General features: G+C 38.6%; 1 protein-coding gene across 9 annotated transcripts in view; it reads right to left on the bottom strand.

The window, feature by feature from the left end:
- Synj1 (synaptojanin 1) overlaps positions 1 to 21,858 on the bottom strand; it is an 86,771-nt gene that overhangs the window by 27,965 nt on the left and 36,948 nt on the right. For 7 of the 9 annotated variants that reach the window (XM_041672846.1, XM_041672845.1, XM_041672847.1 and 4 more), the window contains exons 7-15: positions 17,273 to 17,334; positions 16,432 to 16,528; positions 15,510 to 15,679; positions 14,249 to 14,330; positions 12,060 to 12,212; positions 9,184 to 9,340; positions 6,957 to 6,980; positions 4,211 to 4,402; positions 2,326 to 2,410 (exon numbers count right to left, since the gene is read on the bottom strand). In XM_041672846.1, coding sequence (XP_041528780.1) covers positions 2,326 to 2,410; positions 4,211 to 4,402; positions 6,957 to 6,980; positions 9,184 to 9,340; positions 12,060 to 12,212; positions 14,249 to 14,330; positions 15,510 to 15,679; positions 16,432 to 16,528; positions 17,273 to 17,334 — 1,022 coding nt within the window. The remainder of the gene's footprint in view (positions 1 to 2,325; positions 2,411 to 4,210; positions 4,403 to 6,956; positions 6,981 to 9,183; positions 9,341 to 12,059; positions 12,213 to 14,248; positions 14,331 to 15,509; positions 15,680 to 16,431; positions 16,529 to 17,272; positions 17,335 to 21,858) is intronic. The other 2 variants (XM_041672843.1, XM_041672839.1) reach the window with 1 other exon arrangement.

Below are 21,858 nucleotides of genomic sequence, written 5' to 3'. Positions count from 1 at the left end.
TCCTGGAGACTGAGGTGCAGGCTGTTGTGAGCCACCCTATGTGGGTGCTGGAAACTGAACTCTGTTTTTCTAGAAGAACAGCAAAAAATCTTAACTGATAACTTATCTTTCCAGTCCCTTAAGCTAATTTTTTTTAAAAAAAAATTCTTTTCAATAATTTGTTATGGAAAACAAGTTAAAAAACCTGAAATAGGTAACTGTAAAGTCACAATATACACAATTATTTAGCTTCAAAATCTCTCTCTCTCCCTCCCTCTTTCTTATAAACCAGGGATATTGTAGACCAAATCTAAGATTACACCATTTCACTCATAATTACTTTTGTATCTTAAATACAATGAACATTTTTATCTACATAACCACAATACCATCATCAATTTAAACAGTAATACTTCCTTAATATCCCTTAACACTCAGCTAGTATTTAAACTTCCCTTGTTTCCTAATAATGAAAGTCTTGCCATTACTTGTTTCTTAGAACAGGACAAATATGGTTTCTACAATGCATATGGTCATACCTCTCACCCGCTCTTAGTCCTCCAATGTCCTTGTCACTTTGCTTTTATAATGGCAACCAAAAACAAAAACAAAAAACAAACAAACAAACAAAAACAACAACAACAACCAGACCACTAGTGTATAAAATGACAGCTGTCTACATGTGGCTAAGGTGTTCTTGTGATGTCTTACCTTGTCTCTTTATATTTCTTTATGTTGAGTGGTATAGGAATGTGATTAAACAACTGGCTATTTATTGGCCCAAAACTTGCATTTTAAGTAAAGGCTAAGAATTTTGTAAAATTTGTATTAGCTACTGTGATCTTTGCAGTTTCTAAATATTTAAAGATTTTGTTGAAATAATCATTGATGATCCCAACCAAAACAGTACATTCATACCAGACAAATGTATCAGAACTAGAAGACCTATATAGTCAGTAAGCTTTTGTGAATGACCAGCACGCAGTGTTATACGGTCACGCCATGGTAAAGACCAGCTGGTGTTAGTACAGTGACAACACAAGCAGCCCACTCGTCAGTGCGGGAGCGGCGGCTCACAGTAAAGAGGACTGGCGACTCCTGCAAGGCACCCATGTGCAGTTCCCAGCACCCAGAGGGTGGCTCACAACCATCTGTAACTCCAGTTTTATGAGAAGCTGATGCCTTCTTCTGATCTCTTGCAGTTAGTGTCTGCACGAGGGACACTTACAAACATGCAGGCTAAACACTCATACACATACAGATGACTATATCTTTTTTTAAAGTTCACAACAAGGTTTCAAGGTTACCAGGTAACCTTTAACTACCACTTGTTGAGTTTCTATGTAGTACCTGGCAGAGGAGACATTTTCTAGAAAGGTTATTAAAGTGTTTTATCCGACTATATATGTAGTTTTTCTTCACATAATTCTCTCGGAACAATAGTGCAGTACAATATGGAAGTACATGAAGAAGTATATGGTACCCACCCAGTTATCTTAATGCAGATATTAAGCAATTAGTAAAAAACCAATAAAACAATGCCGTGCTTCCCAGTAAACTTTGGATTTAGAAATGTTAAGAAGAAAAGACATTTATTTTAACTATAATGGAATCTCTATTGTTACTGTATTCATTTTAAAAGTTATTTCTTTGTGTGTATGTGTATGTACAAAGGCATGCACACTACAGTACACATGTGGAGATCAAAAGACAACTTTGTAGATTTGGTCTCTCTCCTTTTTTTTTTTTTTGAGGGGGACAGGACAGTTCAAGACAGGGTTTCACAGTAGCTTTGGAGCCTATCCTGGAACTGGCTCTGTAGACCAGGCTGGCCTTGAACTCACAGAGATCTGCCTGCCTCTGCCTCCAAGTGCTGAGATTAAAGATGTGTGCTACTCCCCAGCTCCTTCTACTTTTTTTAAAAAAGATTTTATTTATTTATTATGTATACCACATTCCTTCCTTGCATGCCAGAAGAGCACCAGATCTCATTAAAGATGGCCGTGAGCCACCATGTGGTTGCTGGGAATTGAACTCAGGACCTCTGGAAGAGCAGCCAGTGCTCTTAACCTCTGAGCCATCTCTCCAGCCCCTCCTTCTACTTTTTATATTGGTTTCAGGGATCAAACTCAGGTCATCAGATTTGGAGAAAAGCCATCTTGTCTGCTCCTATTGTTTTTAAAATAAGTATAATTTTCAGTCTTAATTTCTAATATAGTATCAATTTAGATTTAGAAAGATTCTCATACTACTTATAGTTTAAAGGTCGTTTGCAAGTTTCCTCAATGGCAGCACTATAGTGACAACCCCTTACCTGTCCTCCAGTGCCTTCATCAGCTAGCTTACCTTGCATTCACAATGTTCCCAGCATTCAACTCCACCATTTCTTCAAAGCCAATTGCAAATATATCAGTTGGTTTACTTCTTTTATCTATAATTAAGGATCCGAAAATATCTTTAAATATAGCATTGGTCAAATAGCAACCACACCCAATAAAACACAATCTCAGATGACATAAAAATCTCTTTGTAACTGGGCGGTGGTGGCACTGGACTTTAATCCCAGCACTTGGGAGGCAGACGCAGATGGATCTCTGTGAGTCCAAGGCCAGCCTGGTTGGTCTACAAGAGATAGTTCCAGGACAGCGAGGGCTACACAGAGAAACCCTGTCTCAAAAAACCCATAAAAAACAAAATCAAACAAACAACCCCCCCCCCGCAAAAAACAAACCTTTTTGTGTTTTCAATTTAACCAAATTTATATTAAAAACAAAAATTAAGCAGTGAGCTACATTACTTTAAATTTACTTTCTACTAAAATATCTTAAGTCTGTTTAAGATTACTTTAACGATCCTTAAGAACTAAATAAAATCCCTTAAAAACAAGACATGTAGCACTGTAAACAGGAATGGCTACTTTTCAGAGGTTGAGGGAATCAATCCTGCAGTTAAAGGAATCACTCTAAACAGTGACTCAAGACTGCAACTATTAACTGGCTGGGACTGTGTGCAAGACTCAAACCCTTGACTTCTCACCATCACACAACACATGGTAAAGCAGAGTTCTTGCCCTTTGCTACAGATGGGGAACAGGAGCTTTATGGGAGCTAGAAACTTGCCAGAGACCACACATATGATGCAGCCTGACATACAGACGCTGGGATCCAAAGGACAGAACTCAGCTCCAGACTCTGGCACACTGGCTGCAAGATCTTTCTAGATTTAAGGCTCTTCCTCCATGAAACTGGAATAACAGCCTCATTGTAATGGGTCTGCTATGAGATTAAAAATGTAAAAAACATAACTATTATAATGGTTTTATGTTTATTCTATTTCTTGGATTAATGTAACTGAAAAGGGCCTAATTTTAATAAAATATCTGGGGGAAATTCCAAAAGCTAAGACATGATTGATTAAAAATTACTTAAAAAGGAAAATTTCCAAGTCATACAATTTCCTGTACATAGCACCTTCACACTGGGAATTATATACTATTTTTAAAGGAAGTTTGAGTTGATTCTTCAGTTTCCGTTTCTAATGACCATCGTGATGTGGAAGGTTCTGCTGTGAACACTTGGTGACAGAGGATCTTTAATTTATTCCTTATGTGCCTGTGTGGGCGCATGCGCATTATGTCTGTGCAGATCCCCATGATCAAAGAGCAATATGTCCCTTTCTTTCTGAACTACCTCTCCAGGCCCCTTCTACAAGCAAGTTATTACAATTTCTATAAAATTGCTCATGACCCACCCTGGAAAATGGAGCATTCCGGACTTTAAAATAAAATACTAAACTATCAACTACAAAATAACCCTGGCTCTTGTCTGCTCAAACACAAACAGAAGTAGTTTCTCTGGCATGTGTGCTGCCCTCCAGGCGTCTATTTATACACGAATCCTGATTTTCTGAGAAACTGGCCAAAAGAAAAATTTCAAATTTTCTATTACTTTTATTTTACTGTGTAGCCCAGGCTTGCCTAGAGCTTCGGGCAATCCTGTCTCTGTCTCAGAAGACTGGATTACAGGTGTAAGCCCCCAAACCCAGCGCCACCACTGTTTATTCACTAAGTAGAGAATGTCTAGAAATAACAGCTCAGGTAAAACTTCCTAAGATTTAACCTAAGAAATGCTGGCTTTCAAACTAACAAAAGAAGCCCAAGTTTCTTTGCTAAATTAGTGAAGTGTCACACTGCAGTTAGGACTTTATTAAATCCCTGATATAAAAATCCAACCTTGAAACTCCTGGATGCCAGCTAACTTGGGAGCATCAAGAAGCCAGTCCGTGAGCGTCTGGTTCTTAAATGCTATGCTGCGGAATTGCTTCCCACCATTCACGTTCCAGGTTCCAACACACACTCGAATCTTCTTGGGTTTTGAGTATTTGTAGAAGTTCTCACACATGTTCTTTAAGACTTTGGAAGATGCTAATCAAAAATAAGATGCAAGAGAATGTTAGCTGCAGTAAACCAATTGCAAGGGTGTTATTCATTAATAGATGATATCTGGAAAATACAATTATTGTCACAAGCACAAATAAAGGGCATGCGCAGGCACAAGGAAGAGATCAATCAGCTTTGAATGCCAAGCCCAGCCGGAGGCATTAACCACACTGAGCCAATGAATAAAGACTGAACATAAAAACTACTACAAAATGACTTTAGTAACATAAAGCATGCAGGAGAAACAGTTCTGGTTCAATGGTATGCAGTTTTATAATACATAAAGCCTAAAAGCCATATTTTTTAGGAATACAGCAACTGACTTATAAGACAATTTTATTAAGAGTGTGGTAAAAATATAAATGTTGTTTTTCCCTAAACAAAGACACTTAAAACCATCTACATTTAAGATTCACATTACTGACAGGAGGCTTGATGAACAGTGGCTCCCTCACGAAAATGAGTATTAGGAAAGAAAATGAGATGCTGAAATGAAATCACTACCAAATGCAAATGCTGCCCACCTTGCTGAGAGCTCAAGTGCTTAGCAGTGACCTGCAGGGGGCTCTGGTCTTTCTGTCCCCATCTTTGACCATTCTGCTCACTAACCACTCAGCCGTGCTTTCTTATCAGGCATGACAAAGCAGCCAGACTGCACTTCTCACAGCCTGCAATGGCCATCCCTTCCTTCTTCAGCTCTTTACTGTTCAACAAGCTCCTCTGATCCCCTTAGTTAAAACTGTACTATGCCTTCGGGGACCACTGTCACCCTTGCTTATTTTCACATAATCTTCCATATTTTACCAAATAATATCACTTCAGTATGTTAGCTATTATTTTATGATATCCAAAACTAACAGTACTCTGAGCAACTGGGACTGGGAAAAGTAAAATGTCAGTATCGTGAACATAGTCTTGACCTCTGAGTCCCTGGAAGGAACTGAAGATTTATTTGGATGGTAACCATGTCTGCATTGTTGTGGGACAGCTGTACACTACGTGAAGATATATTGCTGTGACTGGTTTAATAAAGAGCTGAACAGCCAATAGCTAGGTTGGAGGTATAGGCAGGACTTCTGGGCAGAAAGAGAAAGAGGAGGAGGAATCTAGGTGCTCAGAAGCAAAAGGCACGAAGGAAGTAGGATGGGTAGTAAGGAGATAAGGTAAAGAGCCACTAGGTAAAACATAGATTAATATAAATGAGTTAATTTAAGTTAAAGAGATCGTGGAACAAGCCTGAGATAAGGCTGAGCTTTCATAATTAATAAGTCTCCATGTCATTATTTGGGAACCAGCTGGTGGGACAGAGAAAGACTCGTTACACCCACTGTCTTGAGAGAAGATGTGTACATTTCTAAACCTCTTCCTATCTGGTTTGATTATTTATAGAGATGACTGGGTGATGATAAAAGCAGGTCATTTTTTTCTGTTCTGTCAATACAGCTACCATTTCCATATTATTATGGATATCACTGAATTTTAAACTAAAGTCACTGTCACTATGAAAACCCCATTAAAATCCACTCAATGCCAAGATGTCAATTCTGTGATTGTACAGCTTAAAGAATTGAGCAAAACAGTAACGACATGTGAATAAAGCCAGGCTGCCATCTTGCTTGAATTAACAAGGTCGAATCACTTTATAAATAGAGTAAGAAGGTAAAGCATAATCCTAGTTTATCCTTAACATGTTCTGGCACCTTAATGTGCTTAAAGAAATGAGTCTGTTAAAGCCACAGATGTCTGTCTCTAACACCATACCCTTACAGAAGTGATGCTCACTATAACCCAGAGCCTGTGCTCCCTCCCACTTTCCTTTAAAACAAACAAGCAGCAGTTTCTCAGAAGAGCCACAATGGTAACCAGGCAAAACACCCTAAGAAGGGGAAGAGAAGACACTATTTCAGCTAAATTTCTGGAAAGACTTTTGCTTTGTCCTGTTTGCTACAGATTCACCTTTAAAGACAAGACCATAAGCCACAGAGAATGAAGAGATGAAATTCCTATGAACACACAGGCAAGGAAAAGGGGAACTGCCTTAAGCACTACCAATGCACCTGCTCTGACTTGGCGCACAGCCCTGACGCTGGCTAAAGTGAAGAGGTCTCAGATTTCATCTTAGTGCAGGTCTGTAGTTAAAGAAAACAGCCATCCACAAGCAAGAGAAGGAGTGCTGAGAGGTTAGAAACAGCACGAGCACTATCTGAACCAGTGCAAAACAGTCCAGTTCAGAACTGGTCCTGCAGTCTCTGAAGAGCAGGGTCTAATGAGAACGTTCACGGAAATATAAAGTGATTTAATCTAGCTGAATTTGCTTTCACTGCCGTAAGCCTGTGATGCAGAAGGACAAAATATCCAGGACATTTCTTCCTAAATAAAGTACTTAATCTCTGCCCATTTAAATTTTTTTACTCAGAGTAAAACAAAACATTAATTTATCCTGTAATATCATGAAGATAAAATTATATCTGTATGTGCACATTAGCTTTAGAAAAATAAAGGATGCTTTTATTTATACATTGATTTTTCTATACTGTACCTGACTGTAATGTCTGTTCAGAAACTATGGATGCATCAAGAAGAAAACAAAAAATCATTAGTAAAACAACAAGTTACATTTAATGCCTGGCGTGTCACCTAAGAAAATCCTGAGATGGCCTTACTCATTTCTTTCATGTTGACAGCTCGAATTTGTTTTTTTGAAGCTATAACACCAAACACAATAAATAACAATAGCTGATACAAACCCATGTGTCTGCCCTGACCCAGTGAGGTCCACTGCTTCACAACGTGAAGGTCCTCCTCTTCCAGATGATTGTGTGTGCATATGTGCATGTGGGTGTGTGTTTATGGGTATGAAAATCTAAGACATGGAGATGTATGTCTTAATACATAACTTTTAATATTCTTTTTCTGGGACCCACCAGTCGATAAGTACCATCAGTTCAGCTAAAACAAGACAAGTGTGTTCTAAAAGCACCAACTACACTATATAAAACTCTGCAAAGTTCCGTGGCTCTAAAAGCTCATGGGAAAATTGGGGTTGGGGGAATCACACATGAAAACATCAAAAGTGACACACCAAAGAAGAACCTAATTTTAAAAGCAGCATAGTATGTGTATGTAAAATGGTAAAATTCATGACTATATAATGTAAGGCACTACATCTTTAAAAAATATGAAGTTGGCTTGTAGAAATGGGCATCAGAGGGGCATAACAATTATGAATGGTAGCTGAAGGGTTATTAGAAAATGGATGGGAAGCTGAAATATCAGATGTGGGTGGGTATGGTTCAAAACACATGTTTGAACTGCAGAAGGGATATGTTTAAGGTTTGTGCATATGGCTATGTATGTTTTATTTATCTGGACCCATATTGCTTCTGCTGGGTAGTTTTCTGCATTTGCCTGATGTCACTTGCCAGCAAAGTCACGCATAAGCTCATGCAAAATTAGCATCATGTTCACATCATTACCTAATGTGTCAACCACACTGGAACAGTTCTCAGTCTCACACCGAGCATGGCAGTGGACCGACTACTTTTGAGAGGCACATTACACATGGTGAGATGGGCAGGAACCTAGACACCTGAGGCTTAGCCTGGGGAGTTACTGAGGTTCTTTGCTGCGCCTCTTCCTTCACACACTTCCTTTCAACTGCTGCTTATTAATGCCTCCGCATCAGAGCAGGCACGGTGGAAAGAGGTGACAAACACAGTCAGCCAGTCTCGACTGGTGGGAGCCAGGAAGAAGTCAAGTCTGAAGTTCAAAGACGTAGTGAGCATCAGACTTTTCAGTTCTGAGTAGGTCCCAGCCCCATGCTGCTCATCCATTCCTGAGTAGCTGCTTGTCATGAAATCTGACAGTCCACAATCACCCACAGGGACAGTCCCAAGAGGATATTACCGGAAATTCCTTGTAAACTATAGGAAATTTCCCATGTGGAGACTGTGTGTTGCAAGGTTTGGGGCTAAAAAGAACAGAACTAGGAATCTAATTCAACTTGTCAACTACTCCTCAATAAAGCTGGCAAGGGGCAGGAGGTCTCGCCTATTACATGCACAAGGAATGTTGAATTTCCTCATAATACTGCTTTTAGGTACTCATTAACATGAAAAGTTCACATCTTCTGACATTAGTAAAAAAATATACAACAAAAGGGAAAAAGCCACCATGGGGAAAAAGGCTACTCTGAAGGCTATATATTTATGTCAAGTACCAAGACAGAAAATAGCAGTTAGTGGCTACTGCTTTAAACTGTTACTATGACGTAAGCTGATCCAGACAATAACAACCAAAGTCAGGATGTGGTTACAGAAATATCTGTGGTGTTCATGAAAAATTAACCAGTACAGATAAAGGGTTGTCTCTGTAAAGCCCTGCCTATGTAACTGGATTACTGAATGCTGTAAGTGCTAGCTTTTAGTCTAGAGAAGCCTGCCTTGTGTCGTTAGCAGCACATATAGCACAAAAAGCCCCAGTTATAATCTGCAAAAGAAAGTACACACAGTGTTCAGAAAAAAAAAAACCAAAAACAAAATCCAGCCAGTTTGTGGCTAAGTATCATCGATAGCATTAACACGTGACAAGAGAAAATCTTAACTAGAGAATGCTATTTCAAAAAAACACTTGTACAGAGATTCCTTCCAAAATGATTTCAAGTAAACCAATGACAGCCTAAAAACTTCTCATGTCAGTTAGTTTAGATTTACTTTCTGGACATTTTAGGAGTATAAACAAAGTAAGGAAAGTATTAAGTGGCATACCACGCAAACTTCCAGTGGTTAGAAGGGCTCGGGCTTTGTCAGCTAAGTCACTGTTCAGAGTATTTCCGAGCAGCAAGACATCAATAGCTTCTTGCTTGGAGCTGTCGAAGAAGTTATTCTGAATGGTTCTGGTGACAGAGCGCGCACCATCTTTTAACTTTCCAGCCTGTGTGGAAGAAAGGAGCATGGGCCCTTGCTCAAGATACTGCTGATTTATCCAATGTGTATTTTGCAATTTTAAATTGATTCCATAAAATTCTAGTATTTTATCTTTTAAATAACTTATCTTTTAAATCTATAACTACATTAAAAGGCTTTAAAATGTAACTGTTCCCTCATAGTTTGCACAAAGAAAATAATAAACTAACCACTACAGCCCATCTAGTAATATATTGAGCAGTAAATACATCATCACATATTTATCTGAATTAAGACGATTCCTTTCTACATCGTAACTTTTAAATGTTACGATGGGCTAGATGAGAAAAGGAAGGAGGGAAAAAGAATGATATACTGAACTCAACTCCTAGAAAACCTTCTAAGTGTTTTGATTTATAAAAGTGAAATTGCTCCCCAATAATTCAAGGCTAGTTAAAAACAAAACTGAACCTAAAATTGAAGGTCTAGTTAAATAATTTTTTTATTTTTATTTTTTAAGATTTATTTATTTATTACGTATACAACATTTTGCTTTGATGTATGCCCGCATGCCACAGCAGGGCGCCAGATCTCAGTACAGATGGTTGTGAGCCACCATGTGGTTGCTGGGAATTGAACTCAGGACCTCTGGAAGAGCAGCCAGTGCTCTTAACCACTGAGCCATCTCTCCAGTCCAGTTAAATAATTTTTTACATTTCATAAATATAAATACATAAATTTTAGTTTATATATTAAAGACATTGTGTTGCCTATACAAATAAGTCTAAAAAATAAATACCTATTCTAATACTGAGAGGGCTGATCACAACTTTTAATGAACAGGTATTTCACTTAGGCATATTATCAGATAATATTTATTTTAAGCCTATAAACTTTTGACTGCCAAAAATAATTTTTCGTTTGTAATGTATTATTTTCTTTCATTCCTTCAAAAAAAATAGTAATTACAGGCTGCTTTTCAAAATAAGGAGACAATTTCTAATGTGCCTCTAAATGCAATATGGCATGAAATCATTATCATCATGTAATATATAAAACGATGCTATCGAAGAAAGAACACTCACCATTCACATTATCAGCAATTAATCAAAAGGAGCCAAGAGAAAGGAAAACAAAGAGCAGTTCAGGTGTTAGATTTTAGCTCAATTCAGACTAGTATATTTAACATTAATATATAAAGATTTTGTATCTATATATTATGGTAAAGATAAGAATACTGAAAATATGTGCAATGTCTGCACATATACAGTCCCAATCACAGCAGAAACACGGCAGAAGCACATAGAAGAATATTTTAGAGCGACAGTTGAGAATCGGGTTTTAATAATAAGAAATATGCTATTTAAAAGGAATAAATGAAAAATCAAGCAATTTCAGGTTTTCAAAAGAAAGCAGTGTTTAGGGGCGAGGGTCTGTAACATTGCTGAGGGATGAAGGTGAGGCCAGTACTTGCAGCAGAGGCAGACTGAACATAAAGACTTGAGATGATGAACAGTCTTCATGGAACCTCAGCTGCTATGCTGCTACTCGTGAGACCATTAACACAGCTAACATTTTCTCTTTTTGTTGACTGTTTTGGTGGTTTGTTTTGTTTTAAACTGGGTTTTGTCAGGCCTGCTACTCAATATATAGCGTAGGTTGGTCTTGAACTTGCTACAATCCTCCTCTCTCAACCTTTCTAATCCTGGGATTATAGGTATGAAACACCATGCTTAGCTAAATGTTCTCATTTTTATCCAGATATAATTTGAGGAATTGTAGAGATTTTGAATAAATTAAATTAAGGCCAGGGTTCCTTAAAGAGTTAAACAATATTTAAGTACATGGAATGTAGGGGTAGCCCCAGCCAATCACCTTGCTTGTAGGGCGGGGTCACCTGAGGATATTTTTTACTAATAAATATTGCTGGTGTGCTCTCCCCCTTCCCTTTTGCTTTCCTGTTCTCCGCTGGAACCTCGGGTTCTGTAAGTCTTTTCCCAATTAAAGCTGAATATATTATTATAATTTCTGTCTGCCTTTATTTACGCCGCTACAATGGAATCACAAAACATATTCCAAATATAGCCCCAAATCCTACAACAAAGGCCAAGTACCAGGCAGGAAAGAACCCTGAAGCTAACACAAGCAGTTATAAGTGCTGGTGAGACAGCATCATAAATAAGTTCACATTCCTACCTTTACTGCAATGATAGCTCCCTTTTAAAACACATAAGCAGAAAGTACAAAACTAGCGATTAAGCCCACGTATACCAGGTTCATTACTCTGCTTGCCTAAATCGGTGACAGACTGTATGTCCATCCACTATTTGTGACATACCTCTCAATAGAAGCACTGTGTCAAATAAAGGGGACACAAAGACTGATGAGACAGGATACTTTATCAGGACTATGGATTTTTTTAGAATCAATATAAACAATGTAAAAAGAGAGATGCACAATATTAAGTCATATAAAATTATACACACACACACATACATCTACAATGGATTACCTCTAAAAGTACACGTAAGCCTGAGGACTAAAGAATTCCCTATGCTGCATTTAGCCAACATCAGAGTCGACAACCGAGGGAGGGTGTATCAGAGGGGACACAGAAGCGTTAGGAGGCAATCCTAGAACACGCCTGTTAACTTAAAAACCCATCATTTAAAATGTCATTTCAAAACTTTCTAGAGAGGAGAGAGGTGAAATTAATGCTATGACAGCTATGGCTCTACCTTGGCCTTCCCTTCAAGGGCTCCGGTGCCTGCATAGATCTTACTGATGGAATCACCATTCACAGACCACATGGACCGGAAAACCTCTTGGAAGCGAGTGACCAGCTGAGGCTTTTCAGCCAAGCCCAGAGCATCCAGCTGTTTAGTTAGCATCTGAAAGGACAAATGAGAATATTTAAGGTAAATGAATAAATATATTTGCATATAATTACATTATTTCTATTTAAATGTACATTCACTGTAATGTGACTTTTTACAACTATTAGAATTAAACTTAAAATTTATAAATATAGGACTTTGAAAGTATTAACACCTTATTGGGATATGTTTACCACCATTTCAATTTTTAAGGTAAAACTTGTAGTTTTAAGGTAAAATGTCATTTCCATAGATTCAAAAGAGAATGTGAATTTGGAAATCCGAGAAGTAATGTCCCTCAATTAATCTTGTAGCCATCCCTGCAGTTAGATCAACTTGCCTCCCTCACTGGAAATCAAGCTAGTCCCCAGTAGGCAGGAGAGCAGGGAACTACGTCATGAGTTCACCTAAGCATATGCTCTACCTCTGTAGTTTGGACTTCATTCTGGAAACTCAGGGAATTAAGTGTGGGTGAGCAAGAGAAGACGGGCAGTGAGAAAGCCATGGCAGCTTTCCTGTGTGGAGGCAATGCTGATGCCATGTCTAGAACAACAGTGGGGAGCCAAGGGCCCAATTTCAAGGGCCTTTGGACAACAAACCCTCCACCCTGGAAGGCAATAAAAGCATTCCACAAGCTACTGATCTTTACTCTCCGGACTCTAGCCTGGACTTGAGCAGCCGGGAAGCCATGTCTGTTCCTCTGACTGATGCCTGCGTCTACTGAACTCCTTCCTACTTGCTTCCTCCATCTCTATTAGGTGTAGCAATTATCTCTAATTACAAAAGATTTAGAAGTATATAAAGCCCCTCAGTGGGCTCATTTGATTATTTGGGCTTATGCTAGAGTTACTCTGTGTTCACATGGGGCATAAAATAGCCCCCAGGGTCTCCTTTATACCTTAGACCTTTCAGTCTTTGAAGAAGTGGGAAAAACAAAACTTCACTGCATTATTAGCTTGTCTAAGTTAGCAATAAATTTTGTAAGCAGTTAACCAAATGTGACAGTGGGGCACACTCTCACGTCACATTTCCAATAGTGAGAGTCAGCTAAGACAGACTGGAAATGACGCTTGTAGTTAGGTCTAAAACCTTCACTGCGCTTGGGTAGATCCAGTCAACGACAGCCAAGGCTTCGAGCAGACCTAAGCCAGGTGACCTCATCTAAATACGACCTGCCTTCTTTCACATCTCATGTGTCATATTTTAAGAAAAGTAAGATAAATGTCAATGATTGGTTTCAAAAAAAAGTCAAAACAGTAAAATTTATTTACTTATATAAAACATCTGTGCCCTAGAGAACCTTCTACAACTGGACTTTTACTTGAGACAGAAGTTGAGCTTCTGTAACTAATTAACTAATGCACAGGCCAAACTTAAGATCATTAGCCAGAGAGTCTTTGGAGTGCTTGGAAACCAAGTCCTGATGCAAAGCGAATCCATGGCCTCCTTGTGACCCTGACTTAGTGGGCAGGGGAGACCCAGGAAAGCTTGGCTGTTGTTCCAGTTTACTAAGTAGCTGAGACTGTGCCTGCTCTAGACCGAGCTTGGTGAATAACAGTAAAATAAAACTAGTACAGGCCTTAAAGGAAACCCTGGTAATTTTTCACTTTGACTAGATATGGCATTTTTAACGAACTTCTAATTAATTAATTAAAATCTGAAGCTTCTGACTTGATAATGCCCACCTAGATTGAGCTGCAAACTATCAAAAATATAACCCAATAGGAACACAGATGTATAAACAGATTCTCAACATTCTAAAATAAAACCTTGAAAGCATCAACAGAAAGTTTAAATTCATGCATACTGTTTCAAGAGAAAGGCCAAGAAAGCAATGGTTCCTCCAATACACACGCGGGTGTCTACAAGGAGTGTGAGGCAGCTATGAGGAATGGAGAGAGAGGAAGGGAACTGTGGAGTCACAAGGTTTGAGGGGAAGGGCACCGAGTCTCCAGTAAGGCCTAGCTTCGTTACTTTATACAACTGAGAAACGGAAGTTTACACGAGCACTCAGGATACATATGGCATAAGCATTAATTTTTTTTTTTTACCTCTAAGCCAAGAAATGCCTGCACACTGTTTGTTCTATCAAGACAATCCAAGCAGTTTGTTCGAACTGTACCACTCTGGCACCTGTAACAATTTCAACAAAGTTACATGACTCGTCTATTACATGAATAAAGCATAAATGAACAGACAGCAACAGAGATGATGAAAATCGAGTATCTTTCTAGTTCCAACTTTCTATCATCACCAGCCAGACACAAAATAATAATGAAAATATTAAACTGATAGCACGCACACATACCTAGACCCTACATCGCTAATGTTTTGTCATGTGTTTTTATTACCTATCTACCACAGGCTTATTTTTAATTAGGTCCGTAGTTAGGAGCTAAATATACATTCAGGTTTATAATCCTATAGTTCTTTCCACAAAATTTGGAATTTTGGGAATGATTATTTAAAACAACAACAAGCTCTTTCTCTTGACTACCCCATAAAGCCACTGTGACATAGAAACTACAATCTGAAATGATAATAACTTTGAGCTTTGCTCATATGTCTACTTCAATCTATCATCTGAACCAAAACTTTTCAATGTACCTTTTCCTTATTCCATATGAAAAAACTAAGGATTTAAGTTACACTAATGCAGGCAATGACATGGTTTCCCTGTCTTTGCATGTAGTAGTCTTCACTAGGGTGAAGAACTGCTATAACCAGCTTTACTGGCAGCGCGAAGCCTGGAAGCCAGGTGAAAGCGGCTCGAATGCTTCTAGTTATGAGACCTGGAGCAAGCCCATGTCTTCTAGTTATGAGACCTGGGGCAAGCCCATGTCTTCTAGTTATGAGACCTGGGGCAAGCCCATGTCTTCTAGTTATGAGACCTGGGGCAAGCCCACGTCTTCTAGTTATGAGACCTGGGGCAAGCCCATGTCTTCTAGTTATGAGACCTGGGGCAAGCCCATGTCTTCTAGTTATGAGACCTGGGGCAAGCCCACGTCTTCTAGTTATGAGACCTGGGGCAAGCCCATGTCTTATTCTCCTCACAGTCACACATCCTAGCCCTAGACTGCAACCGATACAAAGACTAATGCACTGCTGTCCCACAATATGTTCTAGATAATGAAACTTTTTTCTTATTATTTATTGAACTCTAGATAAAAACAAGCTTAACATAAAGCATTAAAATACTTAAAATTCTAAACATCAATATAAAAAAGGAAATTTCAAAGTTTAATGTTAAGAATGATTATTAAGTTATAGCAAAATTCCAATTTGCAGAGAAGAGAGATAGAACAGTCAAACCTTTGAACTTCACTGCCATCGAAATAAAAAAATCCATAATCTAGAAACTTCTGGACTTGAGGTTTGAAAACACTGTGCAGTTTCTCTGCCTTCCCTCCTTTAACCATCTGATGGTAGTCAAAAGACACCATGTGGATGTCAGAAGCATGCTCAGAAGCTTTCAGATGGCTCTGGAAGGAAAGCACAGGCTCATGCAGGAGCTGGAGACCATTGCTATCGCAGACACACACTCACATTCCAAGTGCAACCCCCCAAAACCTTCACTACACTAACACTGGCAACAAAAGGGAGAATTATTTTTTGATTCCTAATGGCATTTGTTGTCTAAAACCCCACACACTATCCCTGAGAGACTGAGTGACATAATTAATTCAGGGAACCTAATTAATACTTTGGTTTGGATTAGAAAATGTAATAGTTTCCAATCACCAGTATTTTATTGTTATGATACAAATTTAGTGAGTACTTTTACCTACTACAGAATCTAAAATAAAGCACCTTATTTTGTAACATGAAGTCTAAATCAGAGATCAAAGATTCATCTTTAATCCTTCAATCAATACATATGTATATTTTTTAAGCTTACCATTAAAATATCACTCTTAAAAGCACAATGTTTAACAATAATTTTCTTGCAATCTTAAAAAAATAGCTAATTAGGTTATTTCCCCTCAATGAAACCTTATTTCCACCTAATTTAAACCTTAGAAAATGGTTTCTAGTTTGTCTGACAGCTTTTATAACATAGTTTACACTGATCCATTATTGATTATTTTGTTTACGCTATTTTCTAATAGCCTCAAAGAGTTGAAGGCATACCTAACTTTAGTCTAGGAAGTGCTTTTCTTCCTGGTTACTTTGTTTTCTGTTTCCCATCTAGGTGACCATGGGCCAGAACAGAATATAAAGCAGGCACACTAACCTGGAAAGCCTTACTTAGCATATGTTCACCTTCCTTGGATCCAAGCAAATTTACTACTATTTGTTTACCATATAAATCCTTAAGTGTTCGAAAATGCCTATTGATAAAAAACAAGAAATAGCATATTAAAATTATAGCCTTTCCCCCAGTAAACAAGAAACTCATAAAATTTTCTAAATTGGATACAAATCCATTCTACATGTCTCAAACCCCTGAATTTATAAAATTCAGTAAGTACAGTTTCCCCTCTGACTTATGGATGCCTTGGCCTACCCTGGAGCAGGCCAGCCTTCAGTTTACTTTCTATTGTGAAGCTGGACACAGACCTTCTGGTGACCATCTACTTGAGGAGTATTCAAAAGGGCTGCCTGACTAGCTTGAGCCTTTGGAGGCTCCCTTTATCTGTGGCTTTGCTTCCCATAGTTTCCATTACCTGAGCTCAACCAGACTCTAAAAATGCTACCACCTGTACTTACTCTTTCCAGAAAGATGCTACACTCATGCATTCATTTTAGTACAGTACACTGTTGTAATTCTCTATTTTCAGTTGTTATTAACAATTTCATAAATGCATATAATATGATTAGTTCTTGTGTATCTCTCACACTGTGTCTAATCTATAAATTACACATTAACATATTTACGTATGTTCAAGAGAAACTTCAATGTAAGGTGTTATGGTACACATGTATCCATGAGGATAAAATGTACTACTGAAAAAAAAGAAATTAAAAAACAGAGAAAAGGAAAGATAAGAAAAGGTCCTGCTATATCCAGAGATACCATACAAAGCAAATACAATATGAGCCTCGTTATAGTACACAAAAATCATCAGTTCTACCTGTCAAAAGCAGGTGCATTGGCTTCAAATCCCCTCGACATTCGGACACGATGGGATCCCACCTTAGACATGAAAAAGATTTAATCATTACCCAAACCACTATCAATACAAAGAAACATCAGCATTCGCAATGCAAGTGATCCATCCAGTGACAGTGGATGGATGCCCTGGGCTTCACTCGTGGGAATTGTTTAGCATTCCAGGGCTCCCTACTCCTAGTTTTCAGACAAACTCTCATGTAAAAAGAACAGTGGCCAGGCATGATGATACACACTTAGAACACCAACACCCTACTGACTGGAAATCAAAACCAAAAAAACTTAAGATTTAAGAAGTAATATCAGAGCTTGGCTATTGTTTGTTGTGTGAACCATCTAAATTTATCATGTTAGCAAAGAAGGTTTCTCCAAGTTTTATAACTTATGAGGACTAATAGAGATAGAAAGAAGAAATATATAACCTGAAACTGCCAACACATAAAATTCCTTTATTTCCATGACATAAAAGGAAGCTGGGTATAGTGGTACACTTGTTAATTCCAGCACTCAGGACCCAGGGATAAGAAGAATGACATTGAATTTAAGACTAGACTAGATCCTGGCCAGGGTTACACCATGAGGCCCTGTTTAAAAAGAAATAAATAACAAAACAGCTGAGTATGGTGCACACTCGAGAAACAGAGGCAGGTGGATCTCTGTGAGTTTGAGACCAGCCTGGTCTACATAGTGAGTTCCAGGACAGCTAGGGCTACATGTAGAGAAAACCTATCTCAAAAAACAAAAACAAAAAAATAATAATAAATAATAATAAAATCAAAATAACAATCACAAAAAGTAACAAAGATGCTTTACTTAATCTTGAGTGATTATTAATCATTGGATAAGCAGTGTTTCTGTAATAAGTATTATTTTCTGAAGGAGTAAAGATTTCATACACTAGTGAAATGTGTCTGAGATTTTTTTGAGCTCCTAAAATAAATTTTTGCCATTATAATGTGTATATGTGTATAATGTGTGTGTAGGGCCACAGTGCATGTGTGGAGGTCAAAGGGCAACTCTGTGAAGTTGGTTTCCTCTTTCTATCATTATGTGGTTGCAGGAATTGGACTCTGTGCAGCAAGCACCACTGTTTGCTGAGCCATCTTGCTGGTCCAATGTATCATTACTTTTATTCTTAAAGTTTTAACTCATCAAACTGTTTAATAGTTCATAACTAAGGCCTAGAAAATTTAGAATAGAACTGGTTCTTTTCCTAATATGGTATTGCATGAATTTTTGTAAAATTAATATAGATTATAATCTGGTTTTATTATTTCTTAAACTTCTACTTTTGCTAGATATCATCTAAAGCACAGTGCAAACACGCACTCCTCTGCAGCATTTCCATTGTTCTGACACACCGAAGAGCTCTTAAGAATACTCATTTTATTTTTAATTATGCTTATGTGCCTCTGTGTGGTTATGCTAACATGAGCATGGGTGCTCTGACTTCCTGGAGCTGGAGCTACAGATGGCTGCAAGCCATCAGGTGTGGGTGCTGCAGGTTGAACTCAGGCTCTCAGAAAAGCACTGCATATGCTTCCAACTGCTGGGCCACATCCCCAGCTTTAATAATGTTTAAATAACCACCCTCTCTGCTGCTTTAAAACAAATCTTAGCTTTTGGCCAAAAATAGCAGTGTATGCCTATAAATCAAGTTACTACAGAGTCTAACAAAAAATTCTGAGCTCAAGTTTTGCCTTGGCCACCTAGATAACAGAGGTAACTCTGCTTAAGAAACTCAAAGCCTGCTTGAGAGAAACAAACCAACAAAACAAAGCTTGGTGTTTTACCATTCTATTTTTTAAAAACATGTTTTATGTGTACGTGTAAGTGATGGCGTGTGTGTGTGTATGTTAGGAAAAATCTTAAGAAGAGCCTCTCCGCCGAAGCAAAATAACTCCAATTAGACCAGATTAGACCAAATCAAAGATGCTCATGTTTAATGAATGCAGCGTTCCCAGGTGGTCCTGAGCATGGCAGGGAGGGGTCAGTGTTTGGCAGGCTTTCCTGGAGGTGGAGTCCGGACCAAGGCAACTCCCCGGAAAAGGGGGCTTGAGATGGAGCTTTTTGCTACATTGGTGCTCCACTGGCGCCCCAAGGATGACTGCCAGGGGCTGGGGTGACACTTTCAATCATGTGCATGAGGTCAGAAGAGAGCATCACACCCTGGAAACTGGATACAGACAGAACTACCATGTAGATGCTAAGCACCTGACTGGGGTCCTCCACAAGAACAGCAAGTGCTCTTAACCTCCCAGCGGTCTCTCTGCCCCAACACCCTGACTTTTGAAATGAAGGGCATCTTTATCAAGGTAAACAAGTTGACTGCTGGCAGAAGAAGCTGGGAGACAGTAAGAACTTTGTGATAAGCATTTGACTGATACCATAAATTGTGCAAGTAATTTATCAAATCAAAGGCAGTACTTTTTTTCAAATGCTAACATTTGCATATATTTTAAGCCCTTAGAGTTCATAGCTTTACTTAATGAAAAGTCCAAGAATAAGAAAATAAAAACGTAGATTCTAAAAATAAGAATGTAAAAATAAAGAAATATAAAGTTATAAGTCTAGGAGAATGAGAACAGACTGTCAGCAGCTTTCTCAGCAGATCAAGGATCAGTCATTCACAGTGAGCTATTTTCTTGGATGCTTGGGAAGCCTCCATCAGCTTAGGTCATTTCATTTTACAACTGGCTGTTTTATTTACAAGGCCAGTGCTTCTCCCTACAAATTGAAAGTAGTGTCCTGGCCAACCCTGATAAACGACAGATGTGAACTGAGTTAACCTTTAGGAGACAGAGATATGTGACCTCTGGGTTAGACACTATCTCTGTTATGGAAAACTGGCGCCACCAAAGAGGAGGCATGGAGCTCCAGTATACACCTGGAGGTACCAGGAGACAGTGGACAAATACAATGGTTTAATTAATGAGCTCTGATAATGAAGGCTGTAAAGTATGACAGTTAGTATCTGAGTTCTACCTTGAGATAGTGTGAAAAGCTTTCTGCTATCTTCTAAGTTCTTAGCCCAAGAACCAATTAGTTCTAATTTATTAACCTTCTAGTATTTCTAGCAGTCCCTTTTCTGACTATTGCTAAAGATGTCTGTTTTCTTGCAATTAGTAACTTTCGCTGTAATCTACTCTAAAATATATTTCTTTTTTTGTTTGTTTGTTTGTTTGTTTGTTTTTCGAGACAGGGTTTCTCTGTAGCTTTGGTGCCTGTCCCGGAACTAGCTCTTGTAGACCAGGCTGGCCTCGAACTCACAGAGATCCACCTGCCTCTGCCTCCCGAGTGCTGGGATTAAAGGCATGCGCCACCACCGCCCAGCATCTAAAATATATATAGTTCATGATAGCTGCCTAGTTACCCACTGATGTTAAAACTCACTCCCATCCTTAGGGTCAGGGTAAAATGGTAAAAATTCCTTTGTTCAGAGCTTGGTGCCCCTACTATAAAAAGTGGGTTCAGAAACCAGCCTTTTGCCACAGCCTAACAAACACCATCTCTGGCTGTGGTCTCAGCTAATGTAACATGAAGGTCCTGTTTGTTGTAAAGTGGTGCGGGAGAATTGGCTGTATTATGTCAATCATGTTTTAGCCAGGCAGGAAGTATAGGCAGAAAAACCAGACAGGAAGTAGAAATGATGTAATGAAAACAGGAGTATTCTGGGAAGGAGGAAGCTGATTCCTCCCACTCCTGTCCAGACCACCAAAGCAGCAGGATGTGATCTGCCTCACTAAAAAAGGTACTGAGCCACATGGCTAACATAGATCAGAAAAATGGGTTAATCAAGATGTGAGAGTTAGCCAGTGAGAGGCTAGAGCTAATGGGCCAATCAACTTATAATTTATGGAGACCTATGTGTGATTTTCTTTGGAGCTAAACAGTTGTGGGGTAAAGGGCAGGACAGAAACCCCAACAACAAACAGGACCTTCATGTTACAGAATGGTGTCATTGACAGAATACAGACAATTCTCCCGCACCAAGCTAGCTGATAAGGTTCTGTGCCCTGTGGTGTTTTTATTTTTTATTTATTTATTTAATTAAAAAAATATTTATTTATTATGTATATAATATTCTGTCTGTGTGTATGCCTGCAGGCCAGAAGAGGGCACCAGACCTCATTACAGATGGTTGTGAGCCACCATGTGGTTGCTGGGAATTGAACTCAGGACCTCTGGAAGAGCAGGCAATGTTCTTAACCACTGAGCCATCTCTCCAGCCCTTATTTTTTTATTTTTAAATTTGCTTCTGGTTTTCCTAGGATCTAGTTTCTGGTATAAAGTTTGCTTCTGGTTTATTAAACTTGGTAGTGTTCTCATCTTTGCATGACCCCCCCTGGACCCAACACTTATGATTTAGTAGCTAATAATGTATGAAACAAACTATAAAAAATATATTGAAAAGAATGATTTTTACAAAGGACCCCTCTAATGTGTCCTATTCCTCGAATGTGAATATATCTTTAGTATACAGGTAAGTGGTGTTTCTGGGGCCAGTGACGTGACTGTATGTTGTACGTGGTGTAAATGACAAAAGGA

This window comes from Microtus oregoni, unplaced genomic scaffold, assembly GCF_018167655.1.
Source record: "Microtus oregoni isolate MIOR12 unplaced genomic scaffold, Mior012 000023F_ref0000262, whole genome shotgun sequence".
Taxonomy (NCBI): Eukaryota; Metazoa; Chordata; class Mammalia; order Rodentia; family Cricetidae; genus Microtus; species Microtus oregoni.
Note: the sequence above shows the minus strand (reverse complement) of the source record. Positions and strands in the feature narration are given on the sequence as shown.